The sequence below is a fragment of the Heteronotia binoei genome, chromosome 12, assembly GCF_032191835.1.
Source record: "Heteronotia binoei isolate CCM8104 ecotype False Entrance Well chromosome 12, APGP_CSIRO_Hbin_v1, whole genome shotgun sequence".
NCBI classification, from domain to species: domain Eukaryota; kingdom Metazoa; phylum Chordata; class Lepidosauria; order Squamata; family Gekkonidae; genus Heteronotia; species Heteronotia binoei.
Window position 1 is genome coordinate 57,364,934 of NC_083234.1, and position 18,396 is coordinate 57,383,329.

General features: G+C 43.8%; 1 protein-coding gene across 1 annotated transcript in view; it reads left to right on the forward strand.

Moving 5' to 3' along the window:
- The window catches only part of SCAI (suppressor of cancer cell invasion), an 87,981-nt gene that overhangs the window by 27,531 nt on the left and 42,054 nt on the right, over positions 1–18,396 (forward strand). Inside the window, exon 3 of the mRNA XM_060250788.1 lies at positions 12,864–12,995. Coding sequence (XP_060106771.1) covers positions 12,864–12,995 — 132 coding nt within the window. The remainder of the gene's footprint in view (positions 1–12,863; positions 12,996–18,396) is intronic.

The following is an 18,396-nucleotide window of genomic DNA, read 5'->3' on the forward strand; positions in this document are numbered from 1 at the left end:
ACTAAAGACCAAAGTGGATTGTGAAGGTGGTCTCACGAAAATGAGTGAATGGGCAACAACATAGTAAATAAGGTTCAGTGTAAGTAAAGGTAAAATGATATGCACTGGGGGAAAACAAAACATCTGAATTTCATATATGAATGACTGAGGGGGCCCTTACCCATATGGCCCAGGCTAGCCCAATCTTATCAGATCTCAGAAGCTAAGCAGGGTCAGCCCTGCCTAGGATGGGAGACTGCCAAGGAATTCCAGGGTCACTGTGCAGAGGAAGGTAATGGTGAAACACCTTTATTAGTCTCTTGTCTTGAAAACTGTGGGGTTGCCATAAATTAGCTGTGACTTGATGACACTTGTCTCCCTTTAATATGATCCTAATATGGCCCTTTAATATGATCCTTAGATGCAGGGGATCTTATGCTTGTAAAGTGTTTCTAGACCTTGCTGTGGGACCTTCCCCATTGCTTTATTGGATCCAGACTGCCTCACTTGTAAGCATCTTTCTCCAGATCTCTCCTGTTTGTCCTCCTTCAGAAATTTTGCAGCTGCTGTTCTGTCCTGCAAGGTTGCTGGCAGGTTATTAAGGGACAGCGCCGGAAGCAGAAGTAATTGAAACTACTGGAGCCTGAAAGAGAATAAGATTTTTTCTTCATCTTCTAATTTTAGCCAAAGAAGCTTCACTGGGTCACATTGATCAGTTCCCTGGGTCATGAGAAGTTTATTGCTGTCCAGGGCTTGGCTGATATTCGGGGAAATAATTTGGCATCTCATTAAACTGGCATTTTAAAAGCACTGAGTTCAGTGAGTGGCATACTGAATATCACACTTGTCCGGCCAAGTGGTTTGCTTAAAACTAAAACAAAGAAATGTGCCATTCTGACACACTGAACCAGAGGCCAAAAGGAAGCACCACTGAACCTTGGCAGACTGTAGGCATCTAATTCTAGTAGTGGGTTATATTCTTTGGCTTTCCCTTCAGCTGTTTGTAGTCTCTGGGTGGAGAAAAAGGACAACTAAAATTACCAAAGGATTTGAGAACCATTTGGAGCTTTTTAGGGTTTTTTTTGGGGGGGGGGGGATACTCTTATTTTCATTTATGAATGGTAGAGAGAAGAGACAATCCCCCCACCCCCAGCTCAGTGGGTTGGGTTGACTGCAGGTTCAGAACTGCTGAAGAGGAAAAGTAGTTCCTTAGAACACAAAACCAGTCTATAAAATTCACCTTCATAAAATGTCATGAACGCCAGTAGTTGAAGCTTAAGCCAAATTGCATGGTAGAAGATCCACGCTTGGAATGTTCAGTATGTCACTCTTCTGTCAACAGCAGCCATGGAAGGCCTCAGTTCAGATGGGGACAGCAGTGTGTGTGTGTGGGGGGAGGATTTCTTCTTTCCCCTGCTTTGTTTCCCCAACCTCTAATCCCCTCCCCCAGCTGTTGCCTATAGCTTCCTTGTCTGTTTTCTGCAGCAGGTCAAAAGTCTGCCTGGTGGGAGTGTCTGTGGTTGAGAACATGGTGCTGGAGGAAAGACTTACTTTGCCGCATACCCCAATGCTGCTGCAACGGCCACTTGAATCAAGCCTCCTGTGACTGCTATTTCAAAAGGGGGGAAAACACACTGGAAATCCATCTGTGAATTTTGCAACCCTTAACTTGGCATATAAAAAAAGGCAAGGGGGTGATACAGATTCCCAGAGGGTATGTTTCTTTTTGAATGACTAATGAGGCCTCCATATATAGCTGTGTAGCATTTTTTGACTGCCAGATGCTGGGGTCAGAGTGCAGGGTGGTTTTCAGCTGTACTGGACTTGCTGCTTCAGACTGGTAATGCTGATGTAGATGTAGATCTTGGCTAGATCTTGTGAGGCAGTTTTGAGGCTGTTTCTTCATTCTGGACCAGTTCCCCTCCCCGCACCCCAATTTTTGGGTTCAGCTCTCGGGCATTTGGGGGCCTACTTAAAAAAGAAAATGCTCAAAAAATTAAAATCCTATCTCTACACCACCTGCTCCATCTGGACTTGCAGCATTCGTTCCTTGAAGAGGCGGAGTGTGAAATGTGCTTCAAATATCTCATTTTTCTGTCTTGTCATTCAGGTTAGGTGGAAGCAAGGGGAAATTTTTCCTGAGCTAAGACAAAAATGTGTGAGCAAGGAGAAACTTTGGTGAGAAAGAGAGTGGGCATGGCAGATCTTGTGGTTGCCAAGAAATGAATGTGCTAGGCAAATCAAGATTCCCCTCTCCAGCCTGTTGTAAGCTTTGGGAGAAAACAGGACCTGGAGGAAGAAGAGCTTTATCCTGGTGAGCCTACAAAAGGTCACATTCTGTCCCTTCTCCAGGGAAAGGCCCAACCTGAAGAGTCCTTATCCTGCATAGGAGTCCATCTCTGCTTGATTCCTCCTGGAGAAGACTGGAAAGGCAGAAACAAAGCTAGATCTTTGACTTTGCATGGGCACTCCAGGCTTGTGAATGCTGAATGGAAGATTTCAACATGGAGAGCCACAATGGAACACTGTTGTACATTTATGCATATCACCTCTTCAGTCTTCGTAGCACAGGCTGTTATAATACGGTTTACAATAGTTATCCTGTAGTGTTGATTTGTAGAGTGTGGTGTATTTAGATCCTCTTCCTTTTTTTTTGGTGTCTTATTTCTCATCGTGTACCAGATGTGGTGCTGGAGAAGACTCTTGAGAGTCCCTTGGACTGCAAGAAGATCAAATCAGTCAGTCCTAAGGGAAATCAACCCAGACTGTTCCCTGGAAGGTCAGATGCTGAAGCACTCACTGGAGAAGATCCTGATGCTGGGAAAGGCAGAAGGCAAAAGAAGGGGACGGCAAACAATGAGATGGCTGGACAGCGTTACTGATGTATCTAACATGAATTTGAGCAGACTTTGGAGGATGGCGGAAGACAGGAGGGCCTGGCATGACTTTGTTCATGGGGTCGCAAAGAGTTGGACTCAACTGTGCGACTGAACAACAAACCTTTAAACTGCAGCTGCCAGCAAGGAATTATTTGCCAGAAGCTTGTTGTAGATGAGAACCGTTGGTGTAACTAAACCTAGTACCAATTGTTTAGTGTTTCCAGTGTTGCCTGAGAAGCCCAGTGGGTCTGAATGGAAGCTTTCCCCCTGCAGACAATTGTGCTGCATTTTTTTGATGATACTCCAAATAGATTTCTGGCTGGAAGGTGAGCAGGAAAGGGAAGATAGCAGTTTGGTTCTTCTCTTTTCCCAGTCAGCAGGGCTTCCTTTTGATATTGTCTTCTATTTTTAAGCATCCAGCAATAAGTTTCCTGTCATCAATGTGGTCAGATGAGACCCTTATCACTTGTGCCAGTGTTCCGCTAAGCTGAGTTGGTGTGAGCTAGCTCAGTTTTTTAGCCTCCAGCTCACACATTTTTGTCTTAGTTCAGGAAAAATGACTCCAGAGCAAACTAATCTATGGAGTAGCTCACAACTTTAATGCCAGTAGCTCACAAAGTAGGATTTTTGCTCACAAAACTCCACAGCTTAAAGGGAGCATTGTGACACCAACTCTGAGCAGGCATGCCTGCCAAACTCTTCATGCCATTTGGTGGATGGAGCATGATTAACGGATCCACATGGTTGTCTTTGTTCTGTACAGCCCAGTTGAGAAAGGGTAATTAAATGTCCACATTGGTGAAGACTCTTTCTGTCCCGTGTAAAAGGATAATGTATGCATCTCCCCCCCACCTCCACCTTTTACTTATACATATCCAGGTAATGAGGAGTTGGCCTGTTTTGGATGAGGTTGCAGTTCCCCTGAAGGAACAGGTTCACAGCTTGTGGATATTATTAAATTCACACCTGAATATTCTGAAGGGATCAATAATAGTGAGTAGCATAGATCCAAGTGGGCAGCCGTGTTGGTCTGAAGCAATAGAACAAAGCAGTACACAAGTGGCACCGTTAAGACCAACTAAGTTTTATTCAGAATGTAAGCTTTCGTATGCTCTTAAGCAGACTTCATAAGACTAAACTGGAATGGCAAGCCATCTTTAAATATAAAGTGGGCAGTGAGTTGGTATGTAGAGTCATGGGAACGTTTTTAGCACATTAAAAGAATCACAAATTGGGGTCTTTTTTTGTTTGGTATTGTTAACTGGACTGTAACAGCAGTGGATGGTGACAAAAAGCAGACATGTCATAGGTGTGAAATGCCATAAATCTGGGTGTCATTCTGGCTTCTTAGTTGTGGGTTTAAATGGAGGGCATTAGTATCTCAAGAGGTAACATCTCATAACATCATGTGAGTAGCATCTTTAACCAGTGATGGTTGGTTCACCGGTTGTGTCCTTTCCAGTAAAAGTGAAATATGGTCACAGGCATATTTGTCATGATCACATCCAGACAAGATTACTGCAGTGCTCTTTACAGGCAGCTGATTCTGATGATTGGTCAGTAACAGGTGCAAAATTCAGCTCACATCAATAAGGCAAGGCATGCCAGTTTGTAAAGAAACTCAGGGGCTATTAGTTTGGTTCTGTGAACAATTCAGAATGCTGATTCTTACCCATAAAGGCCTAACCTGCCTGGGACTGGGGGGGGTCTTAGTGACCACCTTCTCCTGTATGAACCTGCTTGCATATTAAGAGGTGCCAGAGGTCCTTCTCCACATGCTCCCATTTTCTGGAAGGGGGAGCATCAACAAATGGCTCCCTTTTCAATGGTGCTGCCTTGCTTCCTGAACACCTTGTTGGCTGGGCCTTCTCCCTCCTTTTGAGCTTTAAGTGCTAGATAGGGCATTTTTAAGTTCCCAGACATTTGGCAGAAATGAATGTTTTCTTGCTTTTTTAAAAAAAATTGGTGTCTCAAACTACTGTTTGTAGTTTATTAATCTACTTGCAACTGCTGCTTCATATTGCTTTTATTTGCTGCAGATATCACTGATGGCTTTAGTTTGGTAAAAGCCATTTTTGTATTATACATTTTGTTTGTGAACTGCTTCAAGAAGTTGGTTAACAGTCATAAATTTAAATTCTGTGTGTGTGTGTGTGGGGGGGGAATCCTGGCTCACAGCATGATCCCTGATCCCAAAGATCACCCTCCCTCCTCACTCAACTCAGCCGCTTTCTCCAAGTTGCAGGCAAAGGATTCTTCAGTCACTTTCTCTTGCAGTGTGAACAGTAAGGGAGGCTTTGGCAGAGCTCTTCCCTTATTATACATCTCAGCTGACGTGTCTAGAAGGAAGGGCTCTGCCAAAACCTCTATTGGTCTTCAGACTGGAGAAGGGGAATTAAAAAGCCCCTTGCCTGAATCTCTGCTTGTAAGGGTTGCTGTGCTGAGCTAAGTGCTGCTAACATGTTGGCCCCTTGCTCAGTAGAAAATGTGGCTTCTCTTTAAAAATTAGCTCTTGACCGAAGACTACATGAGTCCCTTCTGATTATTGAGACAATAACGGAGGGAGCTTCTCAGGTTTGGCCTCAGTGCAGGAAGTGAAGTCGAATGCAGCAAGGACCTTTTCAGTATTTGGTTCTGGTATTGTGGAATGCATACATGTGTTGTGAGGGTGTTTCTGGAGAGAGTTCAAATGATAAGGAATCAAGAGGGGGAAATGGGTGGAATTTTGAGAGCAGCAAACAGTAAAGCAGAAGAAGATGGTTAAGGTGAAAGATCAAATGTTAGGGTTCATACAAGACAACTGGATTGTTTCTAATTGTTAAATTATCCAGAGCTGCTGCCTGAAATTTTGACTGCCTCATTTGATGCCTCAAGTACCTCTTGGGTAAAGAATTGGCATATGTGAGCCACGGAACTGTCGAACACAAAGTGCTTATTAATAGGGATTATGCAGCCAGGTAGCAAGTAAGACAGCTACCCGTCGGAGTAAACTGATCTTCATGGGGGACATACTGCAGATGGTGGAGTGGGGCTGGAGACTGAAGCTGGGAGGGGAGTGGATCCTTTCACTCTTCAAAGCCTGTGTTTTGATATAATCATACAGCTCTTTGCAAAAAGATACTTTCCCTTCTGCCTCTGAAATGCCCAGTGCATCTGCTTGTTGTTGCATTTGGGGTTTGTTCTTCCCTTATTCCTTTCTTGTTCTACCATTTCTGCTCCCCCACCCAGCCCCTGGGATCCTTGGAGTGCAATCTGATGACAGCAGAGTTATTGAGTATGCTTGTCTGGTTGCTTTTCAGCATATTGTCTTGGGAACAGATTTTGTGATGAAGGATTATTCAGAGCTCTTTTGCAAGGGATATACCAATTCATAGGAATTCTTTGAGAGCGGTTTAGCTGCTTTTCCTTCTCTGTGTCCTTCTCACTTTGGAGAAAGCTTGTTAATTTCTTAAATTCACCACACTTTATTAAAACAAAAGAGTATGACTGGGAGAAAAGTTGATCCTTGTATTTTCCCTGACATATTCCCTTTCTATTGTGTAAGGCGTGTGTTGTTGTTGTGAAGCATTTAGCTATGCCATTCTTTCATCTTGCAGACAGAGTTGAGTCTCTTGAAAGAAAAGCCAGGCCTTGAATTCAGCAGGAGCTCACAGGAGCAGAGCTCCTGAACCTTTCTGAGGGTTCCCCCTCCTCCTCCCCACCTACCTACCTTGTTCATTGAATAGTAGGTGCAGCTGCATAACAATCCCTGGATGAGCTCCACCACCTATTTTTTTACAAAACGACCCCTGCCTAAGCTCATGGTTTTTGTAGAAGATGCAGGTATCAAGATCTGCTGAACACTGAGTCAGACTTCTGGTCCATCAAGTCCAGTGTTCTCAGACTCCATACTAGCAGCGGCTTGCAAGAGCTGAAGTAGAGGTATAATGAGTGGAGTTGAACTTGAAACTTTGGGCATGCAAAACATGTAAAGTCACTGACCGATGGCTGCTTGCTTCTCCCAGAGAGTGCACTTTCTTTTGACAATGAGCTGTGAGTTGGTGGTGATTTCCATATCTTTCTACCTATGTATTGTGGCCTTTGCTGTGCTGGAGAGGTGGGGAGTGGAGAAGGAGAGGAATATGCACACTTGTAGGCAAGAAGGTGGAAGAAATTGGAGTTAATAGGCAAAGGAGACAGAGGCAGCAACTCAGAAGAGGAAAGAAGGTGAATTCCTTAGTAAGAAAAAGTCATAAGAAAAAGTGGTAGCAGTTATAGATCAGTTGTCTAAACTGAATAATTTCACACTGTGGGAAACAGTATATATATATATATATAACATGATGCAATTATGATGCACAAGGCCACACGTTGATTCTATGATTTCTGATTAATACGAAGTAGTCACCAAACCACACTGACTTTTTCTTACGAACATGTAAAGCTGTCTTATGCAGAGATATCGCTGTTCCATCTCACTCAGTATTTCTTAAATTGGCTGGTAGCTGCTTCCAACGTCTCCGGGAGAAAAGGAGTCTGACACAGCACTTATTGCCTCAGTGATACCTGGCATTGACTCCAGGGACCTTTGCAGGCATGCAAAGTAGATGCTTCTCTGAACTATGACCCTTCCCATGGCAGTGTTGACTGCTCTCCCTGTCAGTTGCTGAACAAGGGCGTATTTTAAAGCATGTTACATTTTTAACCATCAAGTTAAGCATTTAAGAAAATCATATGCTTCAATGTTAGCTGTTGTGTTTTCCTTTTACGAAAGGTGATGCAGCTGCATCCTCATCAGCCTGCTCTATGTGCACCTTTCTCAACAGGGAGCCTTCCTCACAGGCCAGATTCTTTAGAATTGCTTGAATGTATACTCTCTCCAAAGGGGGTTTAAAACTGCTTATCTGCTTATATCAGATTTTTCAAGCTTCGTTTGAGTGTAGGTTTGCACCTTTAGACACTTTGTGGAAGTTCAGTGTAGAAACATGAATCATCATCAGTGTTTTTGATTTGTTAACTGAATGTTAAGCTCTTGTGGTAGGACTTTGCGTAGGAACTTGAGGGCCCTGAAGAGTCAGATGGGGTTGCCCAGGCCAATGCTTCCTATGAACCTGCCTTATTCTGAGCTCAGCACAGTCCACTTTGGCTCACCAGTATCTTGGACATAGAATGGTCTCCAGGAGTCCTGCTTGTTAATATCCTTTATGGGAGGTTTCTGAAATTGAATGGTGATCCTCCCCATGCAAAGTGTACACTCTGTCACTGAGGCCCTAGGTGGCCTGAGATCAGCTGCCGTCTGTCTGCTTTACAGGGTAGTATCTTAAAATTTGAAATGTGATTCACAGTGTTCACTATGGCTTAGTACTAACTGGAGGAAGTTGGTAATAACTGAAGGAAATTAGTATCCACTCTAGGGTTGCCAAGTCCAATTCAAGAAATATCTGGGGACTTTGGGGGTGGAGCCAGGAGACTTTGGGGGTGGAGCCAGGAGCAAGGTTGAAACAAGCACAATTGAACTCCAAAGGTTGTTCTGGCCATCACATTGAAAGGGACCGCGCACCTTTGAAATGCCTTCCTTCCATAGGAAATCATGAAGGATAGGGGCACCTTCTTTGGGGGCTCATAGAATTGGACCCCCTGGTCCAATCTTTTTGAAACTTGGAGGGTACTTTGGGGAGAGGCACTAGATGCTATACTGAAAATCTGGTGCCTCTACCTAAAAAAACAGCTCTCCCAGAACCCCAGATATCCGCGGATCAATTCTCCATTATTCTTTATGGGAATAAATCTCATAGGGAATAATGGGGTTCCCAGCAGACATTTCCTTTCCCTCCCCCTGCTTTCTGATGACCCTGAAGCGGGAGGAGGGCCTCCAAACCGGGGGATCCCCTGCCTCCACCTGGGGGTTGGCAGCCCTAATCCACTCTGAAAACTGATATTGTGTACTTTGATAATAAGGGGTTTTTATTGCTGGTGGGCATTATGTACTTGGAAAACTGGTTACCATTTGATGATTAAAACAGTGTGATTAGATATCCATGGGTGGCTGTGCAACAGTAACACATCTTATGGGAAGGACACCTGGGTGGGGAGTTAGCCCTCCTCTAGTACATTGCCAGCAAGAACTGTAGCCACAGCTACCAGTTTGCCCTCTTGCTCCTTTTGCCTCTGGTGTAAGCAACTGGTAGGACAGTCAGCACTACTTGGATGGCTAGATTTGGCCCTGGGACCTCCATTTGCTGATTCTGACAGTGAACTTTTTGATTAAGCCTTGTATGGTCTTAATTTTTCTTTTCCTCATTAGTTTTCCCCATAACTAGCAGAAATACAAGGAATGAACAAGCACATGTAAATGAGTTTGATTTGGGTCATATAATTCAGCTTTTTTCTGCACAAAAACCTGGGTATTTTTATGTTCAGGGCCATCTATTCAGTCCTGGGTATGTTTGCTGCTTTGAAGCTCTCTCCTTGCAGAACACTTTTTCACTATCCTTTTGGGTTTGATTCTCTTCTGCTTTCTCTTCCTGGGTGCCCCATTTTCCCTTCTGCATCTGGATATTTTTAGCCTGCTTTGTATGCCTTTTTTTTTTTAGTTTTGCTTTTCTGTCTGAGGCAAGGAAACTGGCATTTTCTCAGTTTGCTCATTTTCGTTGCCCCCCACTCTTACTGTTTTGTCTGCTTTGCCATTCCTCCATCTGTTCCTTCTTCCAGTGGCTTGTTTGTGCCATCTTGTTTACTTGCTTATTCAATCACAGTCAGATTTGGTGTTCTTCATTCTGTCTTCAACCCCCCTTCCCCCCCCCCTTTTAAAACACAGAGATAAAAGGTTCTGTGGCCAGATCTGTGGGTTTACTTGGTGTTCGCTAGGTAACACTAATGGGAGACTTTGCAGGAGATCGTTTAAGGGAAGGTGCTTAATTCCCCACCACCCATGAACATTTTTTGTTTGCTTATTTCTTAGTCAGAAGAGTGTGTGTGAGCGTGGATGGAAACATGTGAATCTTTTCATAGTTCATGAAAAGGAAAGGAAAGGTCCTCTGTGCAAGCACCAATTGTTTCCAACTCTGGGGTGACATTGCTTTCACAACATTTTCATGGCAGACTTTTTACGGGGTGGTTTGCCATTGCCTTCCCCAGTCATCTACACTTTCCCCCCAGCAAGCTGGGTACTCATTTTAATGACCTTGGAAGGATGGAAGGCTGAGTCAACCTCGAGCCGGCTACCTGAAAACCCAGCTTCTGCCTGGGATCGAACTCAGGTTGTGAGCAGAGCTTAGGACTGCAGTACTGCAGCTTTAACACTCTGCACCACAGAACTCATAGTGCATACCATTCTGAAGAGTCCAGCTGCTGAGCTACAGGTGGGGGACAAGGTATTCCTATTCTGATGTTCCTGCCTTCTGGCAGGAATATGACTGACAAGTGACTTGGTGGGGGGCCTAGATACCTATGCTGTTATCTCCTGTTATAGAGAAGATGGGGGACCACTGCTGCTGCCTTCCTACCTGAAAAAACTCCCTCCTTAAAGACTTAAAATACAGTTTTAAACTTCGGAGAAGAAGGCATGGAAATGTGGGGCTGCATGATGGTATGGAAAATGCCATCTATCACAGGTTGGGTGGAGTTGGCAAGGACATTTTTTCAGAACAAATGTAATACCTCTATTGGTTACCAGTTCTTTTCTGAGCCCAAGACCAGTTGGTGTGTTTGACCTGTTGAAGCACTATCTGGTCTGGACCCTTAGTATTGTTGGACCCTTAGTATTCTCCTATATGACCCCCACCATTTTAAGATCTGTCAGTGTGGCTACATCTTCTAGGGACCCCTAGGGTGGTCCTTTATCAGAAGCAATGTCTTTTCTACAGTGGCCTCAGAGGTATGGAATGTGATTCTTCCCCTCTTCCACCAAAAGTCATTTTTTGTGTTTTTCTTGTTGTCTTTTCAAAGGCAGATGAAGACTTCTTTGTTCTGCCAGGCATGCAGACACTGAGAATTTTTTGCTTTTAAAAACTGCTTATTAATATCACATTTATATTTAAAGATTTTTACATTTCATTATTCTGGTTGGTAATGTTCTAGTTGGGAACTGGACTACAAATATTGCAAACCAATAAATGTAATGCATGAATTCAAGGCCCTTTCTTCAGGCCTCAGAAAGACTTGTCCATTTTCCTCTAAAAATTGTCCCCGGTTACCATTTTCTGCTGTTGTACTCTTGTAGGCTAAAGGTTTCTCTGCAGCTTTTGTAGGTCATACCTACATTCCTTATTCATTCTCTCTCTCTCCCCTTCCCCAATAATTCAAAATGAATGATGCCCATAGGCATGACAGTCTCTCTGCTGGCTCTCTCCAGGCCTTCTGACAATACTGTCTGCCTTTATTTTTTCTGGAAGTGGGGAGTAAGTTCCCACTGAAACATGGGCTTCAGGAAAGCTGTGCCGCCAGTAGGACTGTGTGGCCTGGAGGAATCCATCACAGCGCATTAGAATCTATTCGGTGTGACAAGATACAGTTTTGTAGGCAAGGCTGATTTGGGACATGTTGGCATGTAAACAAGTGTGTTAAGGAACTCTGGGCAGTTGTCTTCATTTGTATATAACCTGTGCAAAGTAAATAATGGTTTTGGCATGGGAGATAGAATCTGGGTTGGAGGAAGAAAACCATTTTATTTTTTCAAAAATGAATAAAATCAAGGGTTGGAAAAGGACAAAAATTTTTTAAATAAAATGAACAAAATCAAACCTTCTAGTCATAGCACTGCTGGTCAGGAAAGGAGCCTGTGTTCCGCATAACGCTTGAAACAAAATTGGCAATCACATTACCTGCTGATTGGCACTCCTCAACTTGTTGGCAACCACCTCGTTTTGAGCAATGATTGCGGGCTCCTCACAGGTAATTAAAGAGAAACAAAGACCAGTAAGATGGCCGGCAGCATCATTTCTTACCAAAGCAATTTTAGCAGAGTTTACATTGGTTTAATCACTGCCCTTAGAACTCTGTAACTCTTGTACCATTTACCCTTGAATGTGAATTTACTAGATGCCTATTGATGACTCATTGTGCTGCCCACTGGCTCATGCTGGATTGCAAGAGTCTGACTCTGGGGGCAGCACAAAAGATCTCTGAGCTTGACCATGGGTCTGGTGAGGTCTGGGAAAGCTTCAGCCAAAGGCATTATTTATATTAAAAAACGTGCAGGATGCTGCTGCCACAGGACTGTGCTACCTTTTCCCTACTCCATTCTCCTTGGGTGAGCTGGGCCTTAGTCTTAACTATCATTGTGCAGCTGAATGGCAGCCTCGTTGTGGAGAATGGTGAAATTGTTCATCCATTACATTATTGGCAATATTTTCAATAAAGAAAGCTAGTATGTGACTTGGTTTGTTTACATGAATCACTTGGATTCATTCTTAGATGCACATTACTCAGTTTGTGTGCCTCACCAACTCTGTTGCTTGCAGGGCAAAAGGGGTTTATCAGTGGTCTTTTCTGCACCTTTAACTCTTAGCCATCTTGTGAAATTTGCCTCCAGTTTTAATTAAGGGGAAGAAGGTGTGGATTGCTGTTTACCGCATGGGATGTGGTTCTAACTGCTGTGGCAAGCAGCTGTGATGTTCTCTCCCCACCCCCCATATAGCCCTTCTGTTGGGTAAACCTATAGCATTGGTAATCGTGAGATTAACAGCTCTGACATAGTAAGTATCTTGGGTCTGTGCACAAATCTGATTTAAACAACAACAAAAAGATTGAGCAGTCTTAGCCATTCTGATCATACAATTCAGTAATAGATGGAGGGAAAGAAAACCAAACATGTTGGTGTATGTGTACACACTCACTCAACTACTCTTTCTTTGTGTGGATTTTAGTAAGTCTCTGGGGTGGGGGAAACCGTGTGTGGTTCCTCCCCCCCTCTGTTCTTCATCCTTGTGACACTGTACGTGCCAGAGCCCCAGCTGCAGCATTTGTTCTGAACCTCCTGCCATCCATGGCTAATGTAGATTTTTGTCCTTTTTTCCCCTTTCCTAGGACTGAGTTTGCCCTGAAAGAAACCATGTCGACGGGCGGTGGGGAGGATGACATCCCTCAGGGAGAGAGGAAAACTGTCACAGACTTCTGTTACCTGCTGGATAAATCCAAACAGCTTTTCAATGGCTTAAGGTCAGTGGGCTTCAGACGCTTTAAAGAAGGCGTGTATATTTAAAACAGCTTCTGAAAATTCTGCACCCAGGCACTCCAGGTTTTGTGATGTGTATAAATTATGCAAATATACATATTTCTCAAAATGCTGCAATGTTTAACAGAATTAATTGCATCAGTCAGGCAGAAGGGGCAAATAGCTGCACAGGGGTCATAGGAGTCCTGTTTCCCCAAACTCCAGAAGTCATTTTCATCCATCCTTTGGCTTCTTGGACTTCAGCAAGCTTTTCCTGTGTGTTTTCAAGCATCTCTTTGTGGGTGTCGGGGCAGAACAGATTATGCAAACGTCCTTGATTCCTATCTTGTACACAGCTCAAAGAACTTAGCTTTCATTGGTGTAGAATTTTAAAAAAATTTCTCCTGAGAATGGAAGTACCGCTTATTAAAGTAACAAGCAGGAGGGCTTGTGGGGGAGGAAGGGGTTGCAACAAGTACCTCATGTTGAAGGACAAGGGGAAAGGACTCTAAAGTGAGGCGGGTGCTTTCATAAACAGAGAAACCCCATTGTGTCTCAGCCTGTGCTGTGTGAGCTGCACATGCCTTCAGTGGAGCATTGGATCCAGTTCAAGGTTCTAGTTTTGAACTTTAAGGCTTTTAGTGGTCAGGGAGGGACCCACATATCTTCGGGACTGCCTTTCTCAGTATGCTCCTGGAAGAACATTATGCTCTAGTAATAAGAACTGTCTGGTGGTCCCCGGCCCAAGAGAAAATTGGCTGTCCTTAGCTAGGGCAGCCTTCGTAGGGCCTTCGTAGCCCTGGCCCCTGCCTGGTGGAACTCTCTGCCTGAGAATATCTGCACCCTTTGGGATCTGATACCTTCCTGTAGGGCTTGCAAGACACAGATGTTCATCGGGTGTTTAGTTGAGAACAGTGACGGTCTGGCATTCTCATACCCCCACCACTACTTCCCTCCTCATTCTTTTATATCCCCACCATCCAGGGGGCTGATGGATACAAATTTATTTTCATCATCTGGATATTACATTGATCTACTGGTGATTTTTTTAGTGTTTTGATGTTGTTTTAATTTTTACTACTCATTGTATGTGTCCCTGATGTAAGCTGCCCTGAGCCCTATTCTTTGGGAAGGCCGGCCAATAAATCAAATCAAATAAGAAAATGGCCACTGAGATGTTCAAAAAAATCATAGGAGCATGGGGAGGGACGGTGGCTCAGTGGTAGAGCATCTGCTTGGGAAGCAGAAGGTCCCAGGTTCAATCCCTGGCATCTCCAAAAAAACGGTCCAGGCAAATAGGTGTGAAAAACCTCAGCTTGAGACCCTGGAGAGTCCTGCCAGTCTGAGAAGACAATACTGACTTTGATGGATCGAGGGTCTGATTCAGTATAAGGCAGCTTCATATGTTCATATGTTTATTTGAAGTTTCATTTTAGTTAGAATTTTTTTGTCGTAAGCGCTAAGATTCCACCAGTGTTTCAGGATCTTTGTTTAGAAGCCCTGTCTGTGATTGACTATTCAGACTTATGGGTCTTGTGCTCTTTGCCTGCTTAGGGAACTATTTTACAATCTACTGGACTCATCCTCCCCACAGTGTTTTCTCATTTTAGCTTCTTTGTGGAATGGAAAGGCACTGCTGTAATGGGAAGGGCCAGCTGAAGTAAATAGGAACAGTCTGGTTGTGAGGAGAATCCCAGCCTCTGCTCTTCCATTTCCCAAACCTTTTGCTCTGTTTTGTAACTAACACTTGTCCCTAGTGAATCAGACTTGGAGTTCTTCATGCAAAGTGACATTTGCATTGTTTGCCCAATGAAAAATTAGGATGGGCTGACCTAGGCTTTGCCTACCTAGCATTTTCGTCTAAGAGAAGAGTAGAATGATGTGTCCTGCATCTCTGAACATCTAGTAGTGAATTCTGCATTACCATTTGGATGAACCTTAACGGGGGCAGATTAGCCATTAAGGCCACTAGGGAAAGTCCTGAGGGGCTGCCCCAAATTGGCATGGCACAGCATGAAGTAGGTGAATACGAGTTGGAACCACAAGCCGGTGGTCGCCTTCCCATGCAAGGTAGGTGGGAGCTGCTGCAGCCACCAGCCAGCAGCCCTGCACAATATAGGCAGGTGTAAATCAAGTAGAAGCTGTGAAAAGCATGCACCTTTTCTCTCCCACTGTAAGGGGGGGGAACTCTGGGAGGGGGGTAGACCCTTCTTCCTTCTCATCCAGGCAGATGGGGTCCTTTCAAGGGCTGTTTCTGCTTTCCAGGTCACCCTTGGACCATGACTTGGATGAGGGTAAATGTTCTACTCATTGTATCTCTATAGTGCAAACTCTATAAAACATCACTGGCTTTACTCAGAGAGCTGCATTCAGCTGGAACCAGGGCTTTTTTTCTGGAAAAAGAGGTGCTGGAACTCTCAAAAGGGGAGATGAAGGAGAAACATGCAGGTGCCCCTCATGAACTTTTAAACATTTCTTGAGAATTTTGTCTCCACAAAGAGGTTCCAGAACTCCGTTCTGCTGCATTCCCCCAGAAAAAAAGTCCTGGTTAGAAACCAGAAGTGCAGTTAACTCAGCATCAGGCTGGACCCCTCCTGTTGGTAGTGGCCCAAAATAGCTCAGTTACAACAAAGTATTGACCATAACAGCTTCCCCAGCTACCTGAGCAGCTGGGCAGCTCCTTTTATATTGCCTTTGCTTATGTATTTCTCTGTTTATGCTCAGTGTGTCAAAGGAGTAATATAAGGAAGGGGATGGAACATTAAGATTGGTTGTCCTTGGCCAGTCACTGATTTTTATTCATAATTTAGCAAGTGTGATTTTTTTTTGAAAGACAGAATATTCCCAGATTGTCACATTAAAAGTGTGCTAATGAGAGAGCTCAGCGCCAAAATTCTTTTCCCATAAGCTGCTTCTGCAACCTTGGGCCAGTTCTTGTTCCAGTATTTAAAAAAAAAGAAAAGAAAAATGGAAGCAACCTCCTACCTTCCTGTGTAGAGGCTTCTGGGTAATAGATGAGATAACATTCAGAAAGTGCCATGTGGGTGAGGGGAGAGAAATACTGCATACCCACTTGCTGTTGCTATAGCTGCACTGGAAAGCTGGAACTGAATTAATGAAAAGCAAGATACTGATCAGCCCTGTTGCTGCTCTGTCGACAGGAGTTAGGAGGTGTGCATTGAAGACATCTCCCCCCCACACACACACTACTTATCATACTGAATCTGTGTTCTGTTCCTTCCCTGCTTTTGCCAAGGTGACTCTAGTGAAGCTTTAATTTTTTGTGTCCCAAATACTGATTCCTTCCTTAATTCCCTATCATGAGGCCAGGTGAAACAGCCAACTCAGGTAGCTGAATTTGGACATTGATTGGAATTTGGGCAGCAAGCATACACATTGATCTGTGGGAGAAGGGATGCCTTCAAGGGGCAAAAAGTCCCCTCCTATTTTTCTTGTTCCTCAGGTTTTAGTTGCGGTCTGTTAAGGTCACATAGCATGAATTAAATCCATAAAGTATTTAAAGCAATAAAATCCTTTTCCTCCTAATAATGGTCTTTGCTACTCTTCTACTTCACCCATACTAGTTCTTCTTAAGAGAAACCTAGAAAAAGAGACAAGTTGGAGGGACAATAAATAGGAAATCTTGTGGCACATTAAAGACTAACAACATTTTATTTTAGCATAAGATTCTGTGGCCTAGACTTTGCTACTTCAGGTACAAATGCACGGATCCTTGTTCATAGAGGCATGATAAAAAAAAGCAGGGTTAAGGGACTGTGAAATGCAGGAGGTTGAGGGTGAAATGTAATTATATAAAGTTCAAATCTAATCAAGAAAGACACCATTCATTACCTTTGTTTAGCTAGTTAACACCTAGATATGCCAATAAAGGTATATGATGATGGTGAAGTTAACACCTATAATGTGTGGAGCTTTCCAGGTAGGGTTGCCAGGTCTGATGATTGCGGTGGCAGGGGAGGGGAAGGGAAGGGACTTTCCAGGAGTGGGGTCAGGGCACTGCAATATGCCCATGTCACATGGAAGTGATGTCATCATATCAGCAACATTACATGGCGATGCCCTGCTTTTTAGGCAAAACTGATAAAATCACCCTCAAACCATAGAGTTTTGCCCAAAAAACAGAATGTTGCCGACATGATGTAACTTACACATGATGTCAGCATGTTGCATTTGGGGGTGGGATTTCCTCTCTTCAGTCAGCTGGCCAGTGGTGGGCAGGAGCCCAAGAAACTGGGGGATCCCCTGCCCCCAGCTGGGGAATCGCATCCCTGTTTACAGATTTTGCTAAAATAGTTAAAACTCCTAACAGGAAAGAAATCCAAAGTCTTTTCCAAACTGGGGTAGGCTAGCATAAAACCTTTTAACAAATCTAGATTCAGCAATTTCTTGCTGGAGTTTCCATATGAGGTTTATTTGTTGAATTGAGACCTGCAGGTCAAGAAGATTGAAATGTGCTAAATGTATATCGATATTTATTATGAAGTTTTCATGAGAAAACCCTATTGGAACGAATATGAGCTGCATGAGAGTATGCAAAAAAAACCCCAAATCCCTTTATGCAGTAGAACAGCAAATGCAAGAAGCACTTGTGTGGTACCAACATTGTTATTCTTCAAGCACCGTGTTAAAGCACTATGTGTGCTTAAGCAGCACTTAATAATAGACTTCCTCAACTAAACCTCTGTTTTTATTGGACTACTGTTGCTGTAAGCCTGCCTTGAAAATAGGGTTGCTGGGTCCCTTGTGGCCACTGATGGGGGGGTGGGGTTAGGGTTGCTGGATCCAGATTGGGAAACTTCTGGAAAACTGAAGATGGAGTTAAGGGAGGACAGGGACCTCAGTGGGGTACAATGCCACAGAGTCCACCCTCCAAAGCATCCGTTTTCTCTGGGGAAACTGACCTCTGTCATCTGGAGATGAGCTGTAATTCCAGGGGATCCCCAGGTCCCACTTGGAGGCTGTCATTTCTACTTAAAAACTAGATGCAGTTTGGATACGAATATTTAAAATCAAGGATGGAGTGTACTAAGCCTTTTCTAACAGGCTGGATCCTGTTAGCTTTTCTGCTTGATCTCTCTCAGTTCCGTCCCTGACTGTAGTTACTATCCTATATGGCATTTGTACATGTAGGGATCCATGGTCTCCAGGCTATCTGCTTTCTCTCGGCACTTTAATATGCAGCCTGAAGTGGTACAAAGTTTGCCAGTCCATTTCATACAAGTTGGCTTGCAAATTCAACAGAACAACATAGTAGAATCATGAAGAGGTGCTGCTGTGTCATGCTACAGGTGAATGATTGGCCCCCATGTGTTTAAAAAAAAGCAACTCCAAAAATCTGCACATTAAGATCAAGGGAAGGGAAAGCCTTTCTGCTGTTTTGCAAGC